At 41.0% G+C, this 20,253-nt stretch overlaps 1 protein-coding gene across 1 annotated transcript in view; it reads right to left on the bottom strand.

Moving 5' to 3' along the window:
• LOC139757241 (uncharacterized) overlaps positions 1–20,253 on the bottom strand; it is a 47,530-nt gene that overhangs the window by 22,929 nt on the left and 4,348 nt on the right. Inside the window, exons 3-9 of the mRNA XM_071677503.1 lie at positions 9,084–9,408; positions 7,697–7,888; positions 5,919–6,291; positions 3,727–3,857; positions 3,113–3,466; positions 2,260–2,388; positions 23–238 (exon numbers count right to left, since the gene is read on the bottom strand). Coding sequence (XP_071533604.1) covers positions 23–238; positions 2,260–2,388; positions 3,113–3,466; positions 3,727–3,857; positions 5,919–6,291; positions 7,697–7,816 — 1,323 coding nt within the window. The 5' untranslated portion in view covers positions 7,817–7,888; positions 9,084–9,408. The remainder of the gene's footprint in view (positions 1–22; positions 239–2,259; positions 2,389–3,112; positions 3,467–3,726; positions 3,858–5,918; positions 6,292–7,696; positions 7,889–9,083; positions 9,409–20,253) is intronic.

The following is a 20,253-nucleotide window of genomic DNA, read 5'->3' as shown; positions in this document are numbered from 1 at the left end:
ACAAAGGTACTTGTAATCTAACCATTGAATCATCAAGCATTTGGGTATACAAAGATGCTCCATGGATTCTTAGTTCCCTGATGAGTTGATGCTGACCACCTCGGATAAGAAAGAATAGCAGTGGTGCACCACGCTCACTCAGCTTCCGAATGTCAATGTTAATCTTCTTCCTAGCAGGGGATTCTAGAAGTTCCCTCACTGCAGATACATTTCCAGCCAAGGAGTGGTGGACCAGGCACTGAGGGCAAAACAAAAGTAAGGAGCACATTCATTATCTTCATCAGTCTATATCTGGGACTCTTATTTGGTACCAATAAAAACCCAAGAACTCTTATTTGGTACCTATCTCTGATGCTTGTTCCAAATGGAACTCCCTCAAGGGAGTAGCCAAGGCAATAAAGTTTCCTTAACTAGTAATTAGTATCATTGGGAACATATCTGAGACTTCTTATTGGTACCAAAAAATAACCTTATCAATAGTTAAGAAATGAATATCATGTTTAAATGTTCTTAACAAAACATGGTTACATCAGGAAGGTACAAAATGCCTATGGCACTTACATGTATATACTGGTGCAGGCAAACATATGTAAATCTTAAAGCAGGAACCCCAGGGGTGCAGCACTGATGTAACTGAAGTAAGAGAGCTGAGCCACTACAGCCTGATAGCTAAAAATAAGCTCACCATAAAGGGGAGAGGAAAGACAAGTCAGGGCAAACCCTCAAACTTTTAACTCATTGGATAATGTTGACTGTTAACTGTTTCTAGTAAAATATATGTACTGTCAGAGTAGCAAGGTCATAACAAGAAGCTAGGCAAGAAGTTCATCAGAAAGGATGTGAAAAAGCAAATTTTCAGTGCCATGAGAAAGAATGTGAGTTAGCACATTATTAGTGTCATTAGAAAGGATGTGAAGAAGCACATTTTTAGTGGAAGTGTGGTGGATGGATTTAATATACCATGTGATGAATCTGTCAAGGCTTGAATTATGTAAACATTAAAAAAAGCCACATGATGGTAAAGAAAGTTCAACTGATAGAACCCACAGATGGAGAACTCTCTCTCCACACTACAAATCAGTAATTTGACAATGGTACAAATAACAAGTATCAGACATAAATAAATAAGTGATGAAATAAAGAACAGTGAGAGTAGACATATTTACCATGTTGTGCGACTGATAAAGCTCGAAAACCAGGGCCCCATGAGTGAAGAAATCCCTCCCACACTGTAAATATGTTATGATACAAGATGCAAAGACGTGTAACTAAAATCCATAAGAAGATAAATGTTACAAAATATGTTCAGAAGTACTTTCAGGGTGTCACAGCAGTAGGTGAATGGAATAAACCGAGATGAAATTGGGAATGAATGAAAGGCAGACAGTATGAATTATGTACATGTGTATATATGTATGTGTCTGTGTGTGTATATATATGTGTACATTGAGATGTATAGGTATGTATATTTGCATGTGTGGACGTGTATGTATATACATGTGTATGGGGATAGGTTGGGCTATTTCTTTCGTCTGTTTCCTTGCGCTACCTCGCAAATGCGGGAGACAGCGACAAAGCAAAATAATAATAATAATAATAATAATATATATATATATATATATATATATATATATATATATATATATGCACATTTGCTTCACTGAAAACTTTAATGAAGGTTAAATATCAGCTCATTCACATCTACAATAGGTTTTGGGAAACATTAAACATTTATTGTTCACAGTTATAACCAGCTGGCTAGCCTGGTTGAATGGAACAGTTGTCATAACCTAAGACTAGCTGGCATTATCAGAAGAGCCCTATACACCTGAAAAGCTCTGAGTCATCTAATACAATAAAACAAACACAAAGTATGAGGAATATCTGGCTCCAAACAGTATGTACAAAAACATGAACAAGTACTTGGAAGTAAAGCAGTTACAACAAGTACCATTTTGTTTTCACGCAACTGGATTCTGATATGGCTGTGATATGTAAAGTGGCTATGGTCTCACACCTGAGTAGGAAATGAGATCAGCTGTCAACATCATGAATGAACCTGTCCTGGATGTTGTGCATATGCAAGTTCTTCTTCATTCTCTACTAATTCCATTTTTATTTCTTCCTGTCACAGGAGTGCCACCAAAGTAGTATATCCTATCAAGGATGTTACTAATAAACTTTTGCTGTAAGACAAAAACTTCAGCTTCAAGGACATATCCAACATATAATACATGAGTAGCACATAGTAATACCCACCATAGAAGGCTGGATACTAAGCAGTAGGGAGATGATAGCCTCATTACCAGTGCTGATGGCTAGCTCCCTCAGGGTCATTCCCTCATGAGTCAAGTCAACGCGACACCAGGAGTTCACTAGCTGACGCACCTAGGGATTAAAGGTTGCAATAGTGAGTGTACTGCTGGTGATGTAGTCTGTGACTCAATCATTCTTTGTCTACAAATATGCTGTTATAAAGTTTAAATATTTAGGATCATAAAAGTTCATAACACAGCAAGAGTACACAAGAGTAGCAGAACACCAGTGGATGAATGGGAACAGTACAAATGTAAAGGGAATAAAATTATCAAAAACAGTACAAGGAATAGCTGCAGCACCATGCAGTAATAACTATAAGAGTTTTGGAGGTATCAGATAAGGAGAAGTAGGGCAGTAGCAGTTCCAACAGTAACAGAATTGTGGTAGATGTAACAGTATTAACTAAACCAGTGTTCATGGTACTAATAGTAGAATTAGTTGTGTAACAGTATTAGAAATGCTTCAATCTGTACAAAGGACACCAGTTCAAGTGTGGTCAAAATACAAGGGTCTTGGGTTAAGAAATATGTGGAGTAATGGACCAGTCTCTATTTTGGCAGCATGGCACAAAAGGCAAAAGAGCTTAGAAGGTACACTAGGCACAATTCAAATATGGTAAAAACTTCCCCATTCAAACAAATATTATACACTTGAAGCCTTCAAAATAAGACACATTGAACCTAAACTTTCTAAGGGTTCTGATCATTTACAGATACAATGAGCATACATTCTAATGATCACAGATTCAGTCTTTTACAAAACAAAGGTGAAGGTTTTCAAAAGAAATTCCTACCTTGCTGATGTCCTCTGAGGCTACAGCCCTCCAAAGACCAGGCCAGTAGAACCTGAAGACTCGCTGCACTGCAACAGCAGGACCACAAGCTGGCTTCCTAGGATCCACTTCAGCCAAGTCATCATCATCATCTCTAGTGTCGTAGTCTTCATAATAAAGATCGTGCTGAGCAGAAAAGTGGTTAAGGCTAAGGTACCTGTTCTGCTGCATCTGACTTTGGTTCTTACTCTGGAATTCTTCAGTGTCCTCATCTTGTTCTAATTCATCTTCTTCCTTATCTTCTTCACTGTCCCTGAAGTCTCTAAGTTCATGTCTGTCAGGGCTTGCAGGTTGGATCTGATGAATTCTGTTGATCTATTGACAAGCATGTGATCTTAGTTAAGTTGCTAATTTAACAATCGGATGTTAACTTAAAAAAAATCAATGTACTGAAACTAATTCTGAGGATAAATGCTCCTCACAAATCAAAATTGATTGCATATCTATCACTTTACTTCCTATAATTAATGACTTCATAAAACTTTAAATTCACATAACACTTCTAGCTAATCTAATAAGGTAATGAATAATCTCAGATAATTCATCGAAGTCAAATAATCCTGACCTTCCCTGACCTGATTTAGCTTCTTCTCTCTAAGCTCAGACCTGGCAGCTGCCACAACCTCATCCCATAGTGTTACACCATCATGCTGGGCAAGAAGATCAGCCCCACACTGCAAGAGGACATCACACACAGCAGCATCTCCTAGAGATGCAAAGAAAGAAGTTGCTTTAACAGGAGTGTGTTGCTGCAAGGTAAAAATTTGGGCTGAAAATGAACCTATATACTACAGATGAAATACTATCCTGGAAATAAAATCCTGTACAACCAATGAGGGTATGGTTGCTCTGAATTATTATGATTAGTGTAAGTGACATGAACTATTTGAAAATAATGTAAAATAGCTGTGTATGTTCCAACAACACTTCAATAATCATGAAAATTAAGCACTGTCACTCATAAGTGACAAAGTCGAGAAGCTATTAGCAGTTTAAGTTGCATGTACTGTGTCTGATATGATACTAAAACCACTGTATGAGAGGTGAACCTTCAAATCTAGTGTTTTAAAGATGGGTCTGTCAAAAGTCTAGTGGATACCATCTTCTTTTCCCTACCACATAAATTTTTCAGGATTCACATGTCTTAGTCATGAATAGCAAAATCATGCAGAGGGACAGAATACAAACAAAATATACTGAGTACATGGGGGGAAATATAATAAGAATTTTTTTCCAATGAACAAATATCATAGCAATACAAAGTATCAGAGAAAATATGACTTTTACTCATCAAAAAACTCCTCATGTCTCCATCTAAGAAGGGAAGAATGTCAACGAAGAGCATTAAGTTATGGCATCAGGAGCAAATTATGCTTAAGAAACAGGAGAGAACAGGTAGAGTCAGATGAACAACTGCAACACCATGGTTTATCTGTTCCAAGATTTCAACTTTCTGATGAATCATTTACATCTTTTTCTCAAAGTTTTCATTATGAGATCTTTTAGGTGCATTTTCCAGAAACAGAGACCCATGAACTAATAAAAGAATGGCATGAATTTGTTAACTTTAAATACAAGCATTGTGCAAATTAAACATACTGTGAATTTGTGGGTATCTCATGTGGATACATTGTGTAGAACAGCTTTTGGCAGTTTTTCATATACTGACCACCCATGAAATTTACATATATCATACAGAAACATACCTCTGAGATTATAAATTTGATGTCTTAAAAATTAATAATAATATATCACATAGAAGCTTTGATTATCTAATAGCATGCTATAATTCAAATGAGATAAATCAACCACAAATTTGCTTAGCAATTCAAATTAAGTGACAACTCTCTTTGCATACCATCAATCTTTTTCCACAATATCAACCAAGAAAATGAACTTAAAGAGAAAATCCAAACAAAAAGGAAGCTGATACAGAGGAGAATGTATGAGGAGCAAAAGAAACAAACAAGAATAAGAAAAAGACAGACAAAGAAGAGGATGGGGGCTAAATAAAAAGTAAACAAGAGACAGGAACAAAGATGGGGAGACAAACATAAGACATGAAGAAAATGAGACAAAGAAAAGAAGAATTTTAAAAATTAGTTAAAAAGAAAGGATTGGAGAGTGAAAGAAGAAAAGGAGAAAAACTTTTAAGATAACTCATCGATTTATCTTTGAATAAATACATGAAAAAGAAAGAAAGGGAGCAAAAAGCAAAGAGGAAAGAGAAGAATCATGAGGAAGATATTGTAGAGAATGGTGTGGTTGAAGAGTGTAAAAGGAAGGTAACATTACTGAAAAGGTGGATATGGTAAAAAGAATAGCAAGAATAAGGAAAAAGAGCAGAAACAGGATGAGGAGGGATGAGAATAGGGGAGACGTGTAGGAATATATTGTTAGGAATTCCACTTTGCAATGAATGATGCTGTGAATGACAAACATTAGCAGTTAAAATAAGTGTTATGTAACAATATCTTTAAAAAAATCCTGCAGTTACCATTTCCAATGATAAAATGATAAGACCAGAAAGCTATCCATCAAAAATGAAGAAACTTTAATGCATATTGTAAAAACAAAACTGAGTCTATAAGTCTTTAACTGTGTGGTTTGTATCTAAAGACAGTTAGTTGGTACTGATTCTTCCAAGAATTATGCAAATACAGTGATATAAACTTGTGCTTAAGAAATCATAATATCTATTTGGTTAAACTTTCATGAGTTAAAGAAAATCATCTGACAAAGTAATGCAGCTATCCTCTAGACTGACCTCTTCTGGCAGCATAATGGAGGGGGGTGAGGCCAGAAGCATCCCGGCCATTTACATCTACACCAGCATTGCACAACATGTACACAATGGCCATACGAGCACGATGGTGTCTCTCCTTAGAAGGCTCACTTGCCCAGGCCCATGGTGGATGAGGTGGTGTTTTTATTTTTTCTAAAATGTGAGAATTATTCACAACGGGAGGTGTGGCATTAGTTCTTGTTCCATTGATTGTTACTGCCTTAGGTACTGATGAGTGGGTCAGTCTCCACTTCCCCTCTTCTGCATTTGATCCATTTTTTCTCACTTGTTCACAAGAGTAAGAATTGTAGTCCTCACCTGATTTTGCCAAGACATGGAGGGGAGACCAACCATCCTGTAAAAAATAATCCTTCAAAGATAATGGAACTTGATACAAACAAGAAAAAATATTCAAGACAGCTAGAAAGTGTAAAGGTTATCATATCCTCAAAACATAAATTGCTAGCATTCTACAGCTCCAATTCACAGTAATTTATATTCAATGTATAATAAGACATTAATACACAGTTATATTTGCTTTTCATAAGGCAGAAAGCTAAGCAGGTATGGTGTAGTTTACAGTGGAGTGGTTGAATTACTCTTGAGGAAACTAAAGAATTCTTTATCTTGTCCAAACCTGATATCAATTACTGGTCTGTGAGCATGTAGTCTGTTTTGTTGTTTTACTGTTGATACTAGTGACATGAGAGAATACCTTGTGTGTCGTATGTAATATCTAGAATAGTTCGAATTTTGCTGAGTGGAACTGGCCATAAAAGTGGACCCCACTTAATTGAGGTTACACTTTTGGGAAGGGTGTACCTTCGTCAGTTGATGAAACTTAGTACAGACTCGTCAAAGATATCCTTCCTTGAAAGGAGTTCATACTGCCCCTGTCATTGAGTATAACGCAGCTTTGGAACCGTACGAACCCCAAGTAAAAGGGTACTAGGATAACACCATGGCTCCTTCTCAGGATAACACCATGGATCTTTCTCAAAGTGTTCTGAAATAACTGTAAAAAAAATGAATAAGTAAACTGGATTACATCTGCTTGAGATTACAGTGTATGCAGAATCTACCATCTGGCAAGGATGGTAGATTCTGCTTACATCAGTTGACGAAGGCAGCAGAGCACTTGTTCATCAAAGATCTTGCTTCCAAAGAGTCCATCCTGTCCTTGTTACTAATTGCATCAAAACCTTGAAGCTGCAGGAGTCCCTGGATAAGGGGTACTGGTGTTGTATGATAATTATAATAATAAAAGAACAATAACAATAAATCAAAATATACATATATCGCGAACGAGGCCTTAACTTCATCTGTTCTGGCGCTACCTCGCCAGTAAGCCACATTCGGCAAGATCTATCATCAGAGTACAATCGATTTGAACTTTTACCTCAAAAGGATCCATCCCCTATCCTGATGCTGATTGCAATGTAGCTTCTAAGGTGCAAGAGCCCCTAGGGATGGGGTCCTGGGATTATACAATAATAATGTTTATATATCATATGAGAGCCCATATATTTTAGCGGCTAAAAGCAATGAAAATAAAGCATTTTGGAGATTACATTTCAAAAGTGTTAATCGGTGACATTAATGGCATTAAAATACTCCAATGGGGGTATATCATTAAAATCATGCCCGTATGTACCATAATGGGTCTCTCTACTGCTAAGTTGGTACGAATTACACCAATTTGGATATAGGAACGAAGCATAAGAATTAGCCACCAGTGCATAAGAATGTGGGCCAATTACCTTGTCACAGGATGGTCGTTCCCTGATGGCGTGAGCATGGTTGTTAAGGATGGCCCTAACGGAGACTGGGTCAGCAGCAAAGATGGCAGCCTGAAGGTCACTCACTACAGAAGCGCTCATCTTTGCTGCCACACCTAGTCACCTCCTCCAGCCCAGGCACACCCACCCGCCACCACTCCTCCAACACACACACTGCAACCAGTTTAATAATAATAATAATAATAATAATAATAATAATAATAATAATAATAATAACTAAACATAATGTTGATCAGAGTATCATACGAATGTATAGTCAGGAGAAAAACACGGCTGTGGTATGTTCTAAATAATAGGCATTATTCAATTACTTATTCATATTCATAACTATGCACAAATACACATATCCTAACACAACAATTACGAAAAATGTAATAATTCAAGGTCTAAAGCTTGCATTCCCTTTTATCCACAAGTCGCTAATCATTACCTGTCACATAGAATATACTTCTTGGTAAAAATAAGCTTCCGTAATCCTGTTACTCCTGAAGAAAAACTTAATCATTTTATCAACAGACAAGAAAAACGTATTATTTCTAATGCTATTACCCTCAAATGATTTCCATTCAACCAGCATCCTTAACAGCAACTCATCTTTCTAATAAAGGACACATCGAACTTACGTTCTTCTTCTAATACAGAAACTGGGGATTTGCCTAAGACATTACAAAATTTCTTATATTAGGACTTTAACAATATGTATGATGCAGTAAAGTTGTATATCCTCAAGATCAATCCTAGTTCATGTCTGATTTACAAGGAATTGGTCCAAAACCGCTAACATCGAAGTATAAAAATGTGAATTGTTATTTTCTAATAGCTATCAAAATCTATCCGTCTTGGATGTGGGCCACCTCAAATTTCAATTTGCTTTTACACTAAAGTTTTCATCAGCTCTAATCCCTTTTCTAAGTTGTTATCATCTTAACATTCATCAAAGAAATTCCTTGATGGTGCATAGTTAAAACTTATACAGGTTTATCATCAGAATATAATGATTCTCCTTATATATATATATATATATATATATATATATATATATATATATATATATATACATATATATATACTAGTTTATCATTTCTTTTTCGTTCACGATATGAGTTCATGCAACAATCTTTTTTCATAGCTATTCTTAATTGCTAGCCATTACCATTTTACACAACCCTTCTTGTATTTTCTACAACTCCAACTTATTTCTTTTTTTTACAATAACCCTATTCATTTCCAGTTCCCTGCCATATCAATTTTCATCAAGTATCAGTATTAAATTCACGAGGAAATTGGAGCTAATATGTACAATCTGTAAAAGTAAGCTACCAACACCAACATTACACATCACACTCACCTCGCTTCATTAACAAAATGTAACCGGTCTTCTCAATTCTTCTAGGTCTACAGTGTTTCCTCTTCACAACAGCATTTTTCACTGTAAGCGTCAGCGTGTACGAATTGTGTGCTTCTTGGGAAAATTTACACGTGTCTTGATTTCATGGTCAGAGTCGACTTTCGTGTGGGACAATGTTTACGATGAACCACCGGAGACATCTGGCGGCCGGTGCGCGAAACACTTCATGTAACCTGGGTACCCCTCGCCTCATCCAATCAATACTTGAGTGCAGAAGATGCGAAGATTTCATTGGTCGCCTTTTCGTTCTCAGTAGTATCATCAACTGTTACAGAAAGCAATGTTGATCAATAGATTCTGGTGTTGCGGGTGTCGAAGAGAAACTAGAAATTACTGTGCACTTATACTTTTTCATCTCATTTAACCTGCATTGAGACAATTCTAGGGCAGGAGAGCTAAAAATATACTTGACAGTCTACCAAGCGTCCTGAAGTGTGTCAATAAATAAAGATACCGAGAACGTTGGCAGGCGGCGCAAGCCAGCTGGCTGCAGTCAGAACACGCTCCCAAAATGTTCCCAGTCCGGGAAAACGTCTCTAGGACAATGGCGCCATATTTCCCCTGAATCAATACAGAATAGCGCATGAAACGGTTTCAGGCTCTCGGAATCAGGTGCGGCTTAGTGGGATGTTTATCTTGATTAAATAACAAAGATATGCAGTCTTTTCTCACGAATTACATGCAACAAAATTCAACTTTAAAGACATTTCATTATATTTTGTCTTGAGGTAAGTAACTTCCTTTAATAAATGACAACATACTGACCTAAGATGCGAAGCAGAAGTTTTAAGTCATCTTTACTGCTGGTGTTATACCTGACCCCTTTAGCACAACGGGATGACTCCTAAGTGTGATGGTGTGCCCTTTAACCTGACCTTTACTTAAGGGTAAGCTCGAAATTTAAGTCGTGATATTCTAGGGTTATACCATCGTGCCTAAAAGATCCTACCGTTGTGCTCATTGGACATTTCTTTTTTGACTGGATTAAATAAATGACTTGTTTACCAGGTAGAGGAAGGTCCAGTGACATTCAGAGAAGGTTAGTGTGTGTAAATTTAATTACTGTGAGACGTCACTTGTGCACATTATTACTTTTCACTAGAAGCTTTACTCACGCAGATGCTTTCAACGAAGAGATGCACTGAACGTAATTCATGGGTTATAAAGGAGGAAAAGATTAGGATAATACATAACGTTTCTGACAAGATTATCAAACAAATAATAATCCTGCACTAGGATTACTTACAATTGGGTAACCCTACAATCAGGCACATCAGCATATGATAAGCCTAACCTAATCCAGTACAATTTCTTTATTTGGGATATTGAGACTGTTTAGCCTTACATTTGCCACTGCTGGCTACTGTGCTCTTTGAGCAGTAGACTAGCCATTTCACACCTAAGGCAACAGGTGGTATTGATAATCAACTGTGGTAATGGGAACAAATTTACGTACGTACAGTATTTGCACCGAACTGATTTTGTTCTTGGTAAGTGAAATTCGTTTTAAGGGTTGGTGATAAATAACCTTTTTCTTCCCTCTGATGATTCAAGTGGAAATATGATGTTGGGGACATAATGCCGAAGCTACTGTGTGGAAAACTGGCGATACCAGACGGAATGACGGTCACAGTGACTTATATATAACTATGGGACTGTTGGGAAGATATTACCCAACAGGGTTTTTGGAGATATAGTGGTGGAGACCGGTATTTACCAACACGTATAAAGGGTGACGTTTAAAGATACATCGTTGGAGATATATCTACCACCTCGCACCGGCTCAGGTCGTGGAGGAATGGAGGTACACATTCATTCATTTTCATCAACAAGCTAACAAAAATGATGGTAAAGGCACACGGTGGGTAAGGCTGTAAATATGTAGGGCAGTAGGAATGACGGCAAAGGCACAAGGTGGGCGAGGCTGTAAATATGTTATGGCCGTAGGAAAGATTCCACTTAACACTGTAGGGATACATCCAAGGTCCAAAACTTTTGACTTTTTCAGACATCCTGAACCAGAGGATGTCCTTGACCCAGTCTCTTCGACCCCTGATGGCTTTGAACCTTAAATTGGGCGAGATTCATAAATTTCTAAACTCAGGACCGCCCAGATAAAAAACGTGTTTTCATCCCATTTTCCTGGAAGCTTTGCATCTAATTATATATCTTGCTTTAGTAATCAGTGAAGGATGTTTAATAGCTGGAAAGGCTTTCTCGATCACGCAGGCGACATCTTGGCTTAACCTCGCACCAGAGGATTTAAATGCATTTCAGCACGACGATACGATATCCACGACCACGACGACACGACCATACCGTCCTTGGACATGAATGCCAGTCCTAGGACAACATCCTTCAAGAGACAATCTAAAGGCCAAGCAATCGTACCCAAAGTCGTACCGTCGTATTCAAGGGTAGTACCGTTGTGCCCCAGGAGGTAAGGGCGTCTTGCAATATCTCAGTTTTCGACACCAAACCGCTTCCCAATGTCCCATCCTAATTCGTCAGTGTAACCTTAATTATGAGAAGTTGTACGCCAAATACACCGACGTAGGAATTCAACCATCTGTCCAGCAGCCATCGATGTGACTCCAGGAACAAATTAGCGTTACACAGATTTCCTGAATCATTTAACAAAATATCTAAAAATATAAATGATCAGATGTTCATTGATTTGTTCTGATCTTTCATAAGAAAATATCGTGGTGCAAAATCAAAATTTTGGGAATCATGGAGAGGAGCATTTTATAACCAGATCACGAGATTAAATCTAAAAGGAATTTGCTTAGAAAGTCGCGCTAATATTTTCTGGATGTAGATAAGAGATTTCCAGGTGAAAATGAATGAAGCTGACGTTATGGGGTAATAAATAGATAAGAATAAATGACCTTTATCTCTTTTGTCTTCGCAGTACCAGACTTTAAAAATGTATTATGATTTATTTTCTTGTTCCTTGTCATTCTCGGGTTCAACTACATCATGTACACACCAGATAACCTCACCCACACTTAATCATCGCTAACCCCGTGACCTTGACCTCTGACCTTTCCGACCCCTCAGCACGAGGCATGACTTCGTCATATTAACGTAAAGCTATGTTCCAAATTTCACCTTCCTGACCTCATTCATTACACAGTAGCCATTTCTTACAAGATTTATTGAATGTGAAAATGTCAGTCGTTATAATGAGGCTCTCTGCCTTAACTCGTCCCCAGACTGTGGGGTAGCACGTCCCCAGACTGTGGGGTACCACGTTCACAGACTGTGGGGTACCACGTCCACAGACTGTGGGGTACCACGTCCCCAGACTGTGGGGTACCACGTCCCCAGACTGTGGGGTACCACGTCCCCAGACTGTGGGGTACCACGTCTCCAGAATGCCGGGGTAGCTGGTCCCCAGACTCTGGGGTGGTCCATTTCTTCTGAATTATCTAGTCATAAGTTTCAGTTATCGCCTCTTCCTTCATCATGATTACTTCATATCCAGTTGAATTAATATTTCGCACGTGAAATTACGCATTCATCTTATTTGGATGTTATCTTTAACCTTTTCAGCACGACGGTACGACCCTTACGTATGATGGCCTGACCTTTGACCTGGCCTTTCAGGAATATAATTTGACGATCTTTTTCTCTAGTACCGTCAGTCGGTCGATCTGTGATTAACTGAATTTATTTAGATAATTTTTGTTATAATGTACTTTTAGTCAGAAGTGACAAGTATAACTAGTGAGAGCATATTGTTGTGTTATCCTGATACTCATAATGGTGATATTATAAACAATAATGTTATTATTATTCATTCCACGATATTGATAATAATATTACTATAAATGATAACATAAAAGAACGTGACTCGGACAGTAGTCTTCAACGAAAATTAATCTATGATATTCACCGGGGCTTATCAAAGCCTCCTTCCGTCCGTTCCGTCTCGTTGCCGCACTGCTGTATCGTACAAAGTGGCCCCACAATTGTTGTACTCTGGTTCGTGCAGCACGCTTGCTGTAATAATTGGTATCCTGAAATATTCAGGTTTCGTGACTTCCGTGAAAACTCTCCTTGTCTGACTTTGTAGATGAGGAACGAAAGCACAATGGCTATTAGATGCATGACACTGGGAATGTCAAGAGGACAACGCGTGTCACCTTCGTAAGATACGCGTCAATTCAGTCATGTCCGAGTTTTACAAAGAACAGAGGTGCCAAGACACTGACAATAGACATGACTTCCCCATGAAGAAATGACGAGTCACATCCGTGGACGATAAATATAAACAGATAAAATATCAAAACACATTACCCTCTTGAAAAAAAAAAAGGGTCTTGTATACAGAGCAACGATGATACATGTCCACAGCTGTAGAACAAGTACATATTCTTTTATTAGAAAAAAGATAACTAAGGCGGTAACCTACAAAAATAACGACCATTCACTTTAGATGGTATAAAGATAAACAAATACTAATACGTCTAAACATCAGGACGTATGAATTACCATGGTATCACATCAAGATATCAGAGTTGTAAGTAGAGAGAGAGAGAGAGAGAGAGAGAGAGAGAGAGAGAGAGAGAGAGAGAGAGAGAGAGAGAGAGAGAGAGAGAGAGAGAGAGGTTAACCATGGCTACAGTCTGTCAATAACGTTCACGTGTTGGTCAGCCGGCCGGTGCGTGACGGCCCGTGACGAGGACCCAGCACGACCGGTAACCCAGACCTCAGCGATGAGTTACGGCTTTACTGGTGCACGGGTGATGGGTAGCCCAGACCTTAGCGATGAGTTACGGCTTTACTGGTGCACGGGTGATGGGTAGCCCAGACCTTAGCGATGAGTTACGACTTTACTGGTGCACAGGTGATGGGTAGCCCAGACCTCAGCGATGAGTTACGACTTTACTGGTGCACGGGTGATGGGTAACCCAGACCTTAGCGATGAGTTACGGCTTTACTGGTGCACGGGTGATGAGTTTGCAGCCCTAGTGGTGCACGGGCGGTGAATTACGGTTCTAGTGATGCACGAATGTTGACTTACGGTTTTACTGACTCGCTGACGCTTGAGTTACGGCTCCAGTAGAGAGGACAGGAGTTGAGTTACGGCTCCGACCGTGCACGGGAGTTGAGTTACAGCCTTGAGCAACGGCCCCAAATAATAATGTCCAAAGGATGGAGCACATGATTCTAGTCATTCACGGGCGTTGATTTACGGGCTGTGTAAGAATCCTAATGTTATTAATTCACAGTTTAATCGAAGTAGGGCAAGGCCAGGGCTGCACCTAAACAGCTGCTCGGTCTTCTGTAGGATGGACATGAGCATTGTCATTTCTCCCACTCGAACGAAACACATCTGCAAGACAAAGCTGAAGTTGGCGTGTCAAGGTCACATCTGGGTTTGTGTACGTTAGATCTTAGAGCAGCAGCATAAGTTTCGTCAGAGGTGGATTAGCGGTTCTTGAAACCTTCAGAAGGTCGCGGGAAGACGCGTCCTTGTTTATCTTAGGGGTAAAAAAAAAAAGTTGCTCGCGCAAGGCGAGCCCCGTTGCCATGGTTACGAGGGACGCTAAGCCGCTGCTTCCAACATATACGAGGGTCATAATTTTGCTTCTAATTCTGTGAATGATGACTCCTTTTCGTCCGAAACCCACATTTGTTAATATTATGGAAGTGAAGTAAGCTGTACTTTTGAGCTTATCAGTACCTACATAGACGATTCTCGTGAATTCTGAATGTAGGCACATAAATCATTTCATACATGTTAACCATTTCCTGTGTGAGCGAGGTAGCGTCATGAACAGATGACTGAGCCACAGAGAGAGAGAAAAAAAAATTCCCGCTTGGCTCCTTGTTCTGTTCCTTCTTTTGGAAACTAATACAGGAGGAGATTTCCAGCCCCCACGGTCACGCCCGGTCGTCTAGAGTTAACCACATCCCTGGTGGGTTAGTTTCGATCACTCTCATTGGTAAATCATTCTATATGTTAACAATCGTAGCATAGCGGACACACAGTGGGGGATAACTGTCCATTGTCATTGTCCGTCCGTCTGTCCGTCGTCAGGAGTTACACCCTAGTATGTGTGTGTGTGTGTGTGTGTGTGTGTGTGTGTGTGTGTGTGTGTGTGTGTATGTGACTCTAAACGAAATATATGGGGAGATATACAGATACATAAACAGATATGTAGGACAGTGGAACACAGATAAATGAATATACTAGATATATATAATCATAATCACAGAGATAATGAAGGTAAATCATCAGCATATGGTGAAAGATTACTGTTAAAACAGGTGCTCAAAACAGCCACACCAGCACACTAACAGTAACAACGGGAGCAACAGTGGTAACAAGAGAGGCAGCAGTGTCACAAATCATCAAGGTCAACAGATCCAAGATGTACAGGTGTAGTTAGTGGAGAGTGGCTGTCTGGTTATTACCTGGGGATCGATCATCGGGGGGGACCCGCAGCCTCCCGTCAGCCGGGTTTTGTGGTGGGGGCTGCTGACAACGACGTCAGCAGCCCGCAGGGAGGACCCACACTCACCCGTCAGCCTAGTTAGCTCCAGTATGGCCTCCGCTGACCATGAACACATGACCTGGTTTGCTCATGAAAAAAATCTGACAAGGAGTTCAGCAAGGAGCTAAACCCAACGGGTAGAGATGCAAGTCCCAGCCGGACCCATAGGGACGACCACCGCTAACGCCGTCCACCTCCTGCCCACCAACTGACACTAGTGTCAGTCCCACAGGACGATGCGCCTCGTCTGCTGACAGCGATGGACGCCGCAAAAAAAACCACAGGGGCCTGACATTGCCAGCCCAAGACAGCCGGGAGTGTGCTCGGCTAAAATGCCTTTTCTGAGCCCCTTCGCCATAGCTGTCGTCCACAAGGTAGCTGGTCATCAGCCACTCGGGACACACGAACGTCCTACCAGAACCAGCAGTCGAAATGACGCGGGGGGGACTACAGGTCGCCATGTTTATCACCCATCAACACGTTGACTCTTGGAACTTTAACATCTCGAGGAAATAACAAAGTCCTTCTAATGATCGAAAATAGCTCAAGTGCTACCATCTACCCTCGCCATTACCCGTGAGCCATCACCACCTGACCTCTGACCTCGAGCAAGGTGGATCCAAGGTGAGCCAAGGTCACCCCACCTTCAATACTCGAGTGGAGAATCGTGGAGGAAGGAGTGAGCGGTATGTTAGAGACGATGATGAAAAGGTGTTGATGGTGATAATATTATAACAGGAAGTTGGATAGCCTTAATAATGTTGATGATGATGGTAATAAAGCATATGATAATGACTTTAATGACGAAATTAATATCAACAATGATAAAGATGACAGTGAAAATAATAGAGGAACTGATTACAGAAAAATAATGATCATTAATGTCATGGGGAGCGGAAAGACGTCGTGTGGGGTGGTTACCCATCCTTATACTCGAGGGGGAGACTATCTGATTTTCACGTATCCACCAGAGGGAGATTACCCAGCTAATCTGAGCCTGCCATGGTAATTACTGCGGCAACCAAGCAGGGCTGGAGGGAGTCTCTCCCCTGTAACCTTATTCCTCGTTCATAATTTTGACGGATTACTGGACAGTCTGGCCCCCGGTCACCTGAACATCCCCCTTCTCTGATGAAGAATGACGACGCTACACACTGCCATTTTACAGAGAAAAACTTTGTCTCTCTGTCATATATGGTTGTCCAGCTAAAAACCAATTTCTAGCGTTCCTAAAAGTAGTCTCGCGGTTTTGCAATCCCGTAATCACAACTAGGTCAGACCTGGTTGGGGTACAGTTTATTATACTTGGTTATGACAGCTTGGCCTTGTGAGTTTGACCTCAGCGTTCACAGGGTGAGGACAGCGTGACCTTGTGAGTTTGACCTCAGCGTTCACAGGGTGAAGACAGCGTGACCTTGTGAGTTTGACCTCATCTTACACTAGGTTGTGACAGAGTGATCTTAAGAGTTTGACCGCATCTTATGCTAGGTTATGACCGAGTGACCTTGTGAGTTCGATCACAAGTCTTTATAAAGATAACATGACAGGTTTTACGTGGACTGAGATTGACGAGAGGAACAGACAAACTAGAGATACACCTGGCGTAACACATGAAGGACATGCCAGTGTAGCTAGTGCCGTAGGTGGGGTGAGGGAAGTGACAACCGCAGGTGCCAGAGAGGCGGGCATCCCAAGTGACGTGGTGAGCGACGGCGAAGCCCAGCCACGGAATCCCGACCCCGCTCTCTCACGTCTGTCGATATTGGAGAGGTCAGGGTTACACACCTCCCTGGGACCCTGACGTGGGTAGCCTAGCGGGAGTCAAGGTTTACGCCTCCACGGGACCCTGAAATAGGTAACCCTACAAGGGGTCAGGGTTGCACCTTCCTGGGACCTTACCCTGCAGGAACCAGGGGCAACATGTCCATAGGACACTGCCAAGGACAACCCGGCAGGAGTTGGGTTTGTTTGGTCTCCTCCTTCAGGTATTATTTGTCGTGTTCTATTCTGGGCTGCTGGGCTCGGGACGATTTTATATCATGCCCTTGTGGGATGAATGTGTTCATTTCTATGCAAATCAAGACGTCTTGGTTTTTGATTTTTATGATAGAGGCGCCGCCTGTTGATACGTCTGACGCAGTCCTCTCCTGGTGGGGGATAACGAGGTTTTCAGATCTGAAGTGTTCCCAGACGGTGAGGGCGTCTGGATACCAACAGCTCCTCCGCTGGTTGTAAGATGCGCTCTGTATGGGTCGCAGGTGCCAAAGACATATACACAGCACTGTGTGGAGGTGACTGGTGACAAGATGGGCCAATCAGGGGTATACCAGGACATACGGAGAACTGTGTGGAGGTGACCGTTGACTGGCGAGCCTGAGATACATGACACTGAGGTGGTAGACATCACCACCCACCAACCGGCGTCATGAGTCCCCAGCTGGTCGTCAGCAACTTCCTTGTCTTGACCCACAACGACTCAGACCTTGACGCCCCTTACCATGCCACGTCCACAACAGCCTAACCTTCTATGAACAAGGACGGTAGGACCCTTGAGCACGACAGCAAAATCCTTGAGAACAACCGTACGACCCTTAGACATAATGATTTCACGTTTGACCTGACCAACCACGACCCAGATTCTTCTTCAATATCTCATTTCTATGTTGTTTCTAAGTTAAGCAAAGTCCCGCCCGGTAATCTTTCAGGTGCTAGTTATGTGACCACCCCAATACTCCTATTCCTTGCGTGTGTGTGTGTGTGTGTTAGGGCGACAGTATGGGAGGTGAGGGAACCACGCCATGAACGACCTGCAGTTGTACACTTGACCTCCCCGCGTACCTCCATGGCTGAGTGTTCTCGACTTGTTCTTGTAATGTTCACCTGAACAACACAGCTGAGATGAAACGTCTGTTTATTGTGTATCTTGTCCTTCTGGTTCCCCTTCACCGGCGGTGCTTCGTGTGCTGTGGGCTCTCCCTCCACAAATAGAACACAAATGAGATTAACTGGAGTCCTAGCTTAAGCAAGCGCTTGACGTTCCCTTTGTCTTGTCACTATCGTTCGAGGGCGTACAATCAGAGCTGCTCCTGTATAATGTGCGGGTTCAGGTCAGCCATATGGATCCGATTATGGGAATCCGTTACACCGTTGTGGAGAGGCTGCCCGGCCTAACTTATTTTAGGCCTGTATCGGCTTTTCCACAGCTTTATTGGCGTTGTCTACTTTTATTCTTAACAATATTGTTTCTAGGGGCGTCTAGGGGGGGTTCGATCCCGTATACAGGGGCTATGGGGCTCCGAACCCATAAATCATGACTATAGGGACTATAAAGGGCCTGGAATCAACAAGCCATGGATGTCTATGTGTGTGGTGGGAGTCCCTCTCCCAATATCATTAATCAAAAGTCAACCCCTGGCGCCAGTAACTCTTTTTTTTCATGTTAGCCGAGACGGCACGGGCAACTGAGGCCCAAATTAAGGCCGTCCGATTAACGATACACACACATACATACACACACACACACACACACAAACACACACATATATATATATATATATATATATATATATATATATATATATATATATATATATATATATATATATATATATATATATATATATATATATAAACTTATACAGAGGTATAAGTTTGTTGAGTATTCCTGGTAAATTATATGGGAGGGTATTGATTGAGAGGGTGAAGGCATGTACAGAGCATCAGATTGGGGAAGAGCAGTGTGGTTTCAGAAGTGGTAGAGGATGTGTGGATCAGGTGTTTGCTTTGAAGAATGTATGTGAGAAATACTTAGAAAAGCAAATGGATTTGTATGTAGCATTTATGGATCTGGAGAAGGCATATGATAGAGTTGATAGAGATGCTCTGTGGAAGGTATTAAGAATATATGGTGTGGGAGGCAAGTTGTTAGAAGCAGTGAAAAGTTTTTATCGAGGATGTAAGGCATGTGTACGTGTAGGAAGAGAGGAAAGTGATTGGTTCTCAGTGAATGTAGGTTTGCGGCAGGGGTGTGTGATGTCTCCATGGTTGTTTAATTTGTTTATGGATGGGGTTGTAAGGGAGGTAAATGCAAGAGTCCTGGAAAGAGGGGCAAGTATGAAGTCTGTTGGGGATGAGAGAGCTTGGGAAGTGAGTCAGTTGTTGTTCGCTGATGATACAGCGCTGGTGGCTGATTCATGTGAGAAACTGCAGAAGCTGGTGACTGAGTTTGGTAAAGTGTGTGGAAGAAGAAAGTTGAGAGTAAATGTGAATAAGAGCAAGGTTATTAGGTACAGTAGGGGTGAGGGTCAAGTCAATTGGGAGGTGAGTTTGAATGGAGAAAAACTGGAGGAAGTGAAGTGTTTTAGATATCTGGGAGTGGATCTGTCAGCGGATGGAACCATGGAAGCGGAAGTGGATCATAGGGTGGGGGAGGGGGCGAAAATTTTGGGAGCCTTGAAAAATGTGTGGAAGTCGAGAACACTATCTCGGAAAGCAAAAATGGGTATGTTTGAGGGAATAGTGGTTCCAACAATGTTGTATGGTTGCGAGGCGTGGGCTATGGATAGAGATGTGCGCAGGAGGATGGATGTGCTGGAAATGAG

Source organism: Panulirus ornatus, chromosome 25, assembly GCF_036320965.1.
Source record: "Panulirus ornatus isolate Po-2019 chromosome 25, ASM3632096v1, whole genome shotgun sequence".
NCBI lineage: Eukaryota > Metazoa > Arthropoda > Malacostraca > Decapoda > Palinuridae > Panulirus > Panulirus ornatus.
The sequence above is the reverse complement of the archived record's forward strand: the minus strand, read 5'-3'. Positions and strand labels throughout refer to the sequence as shown.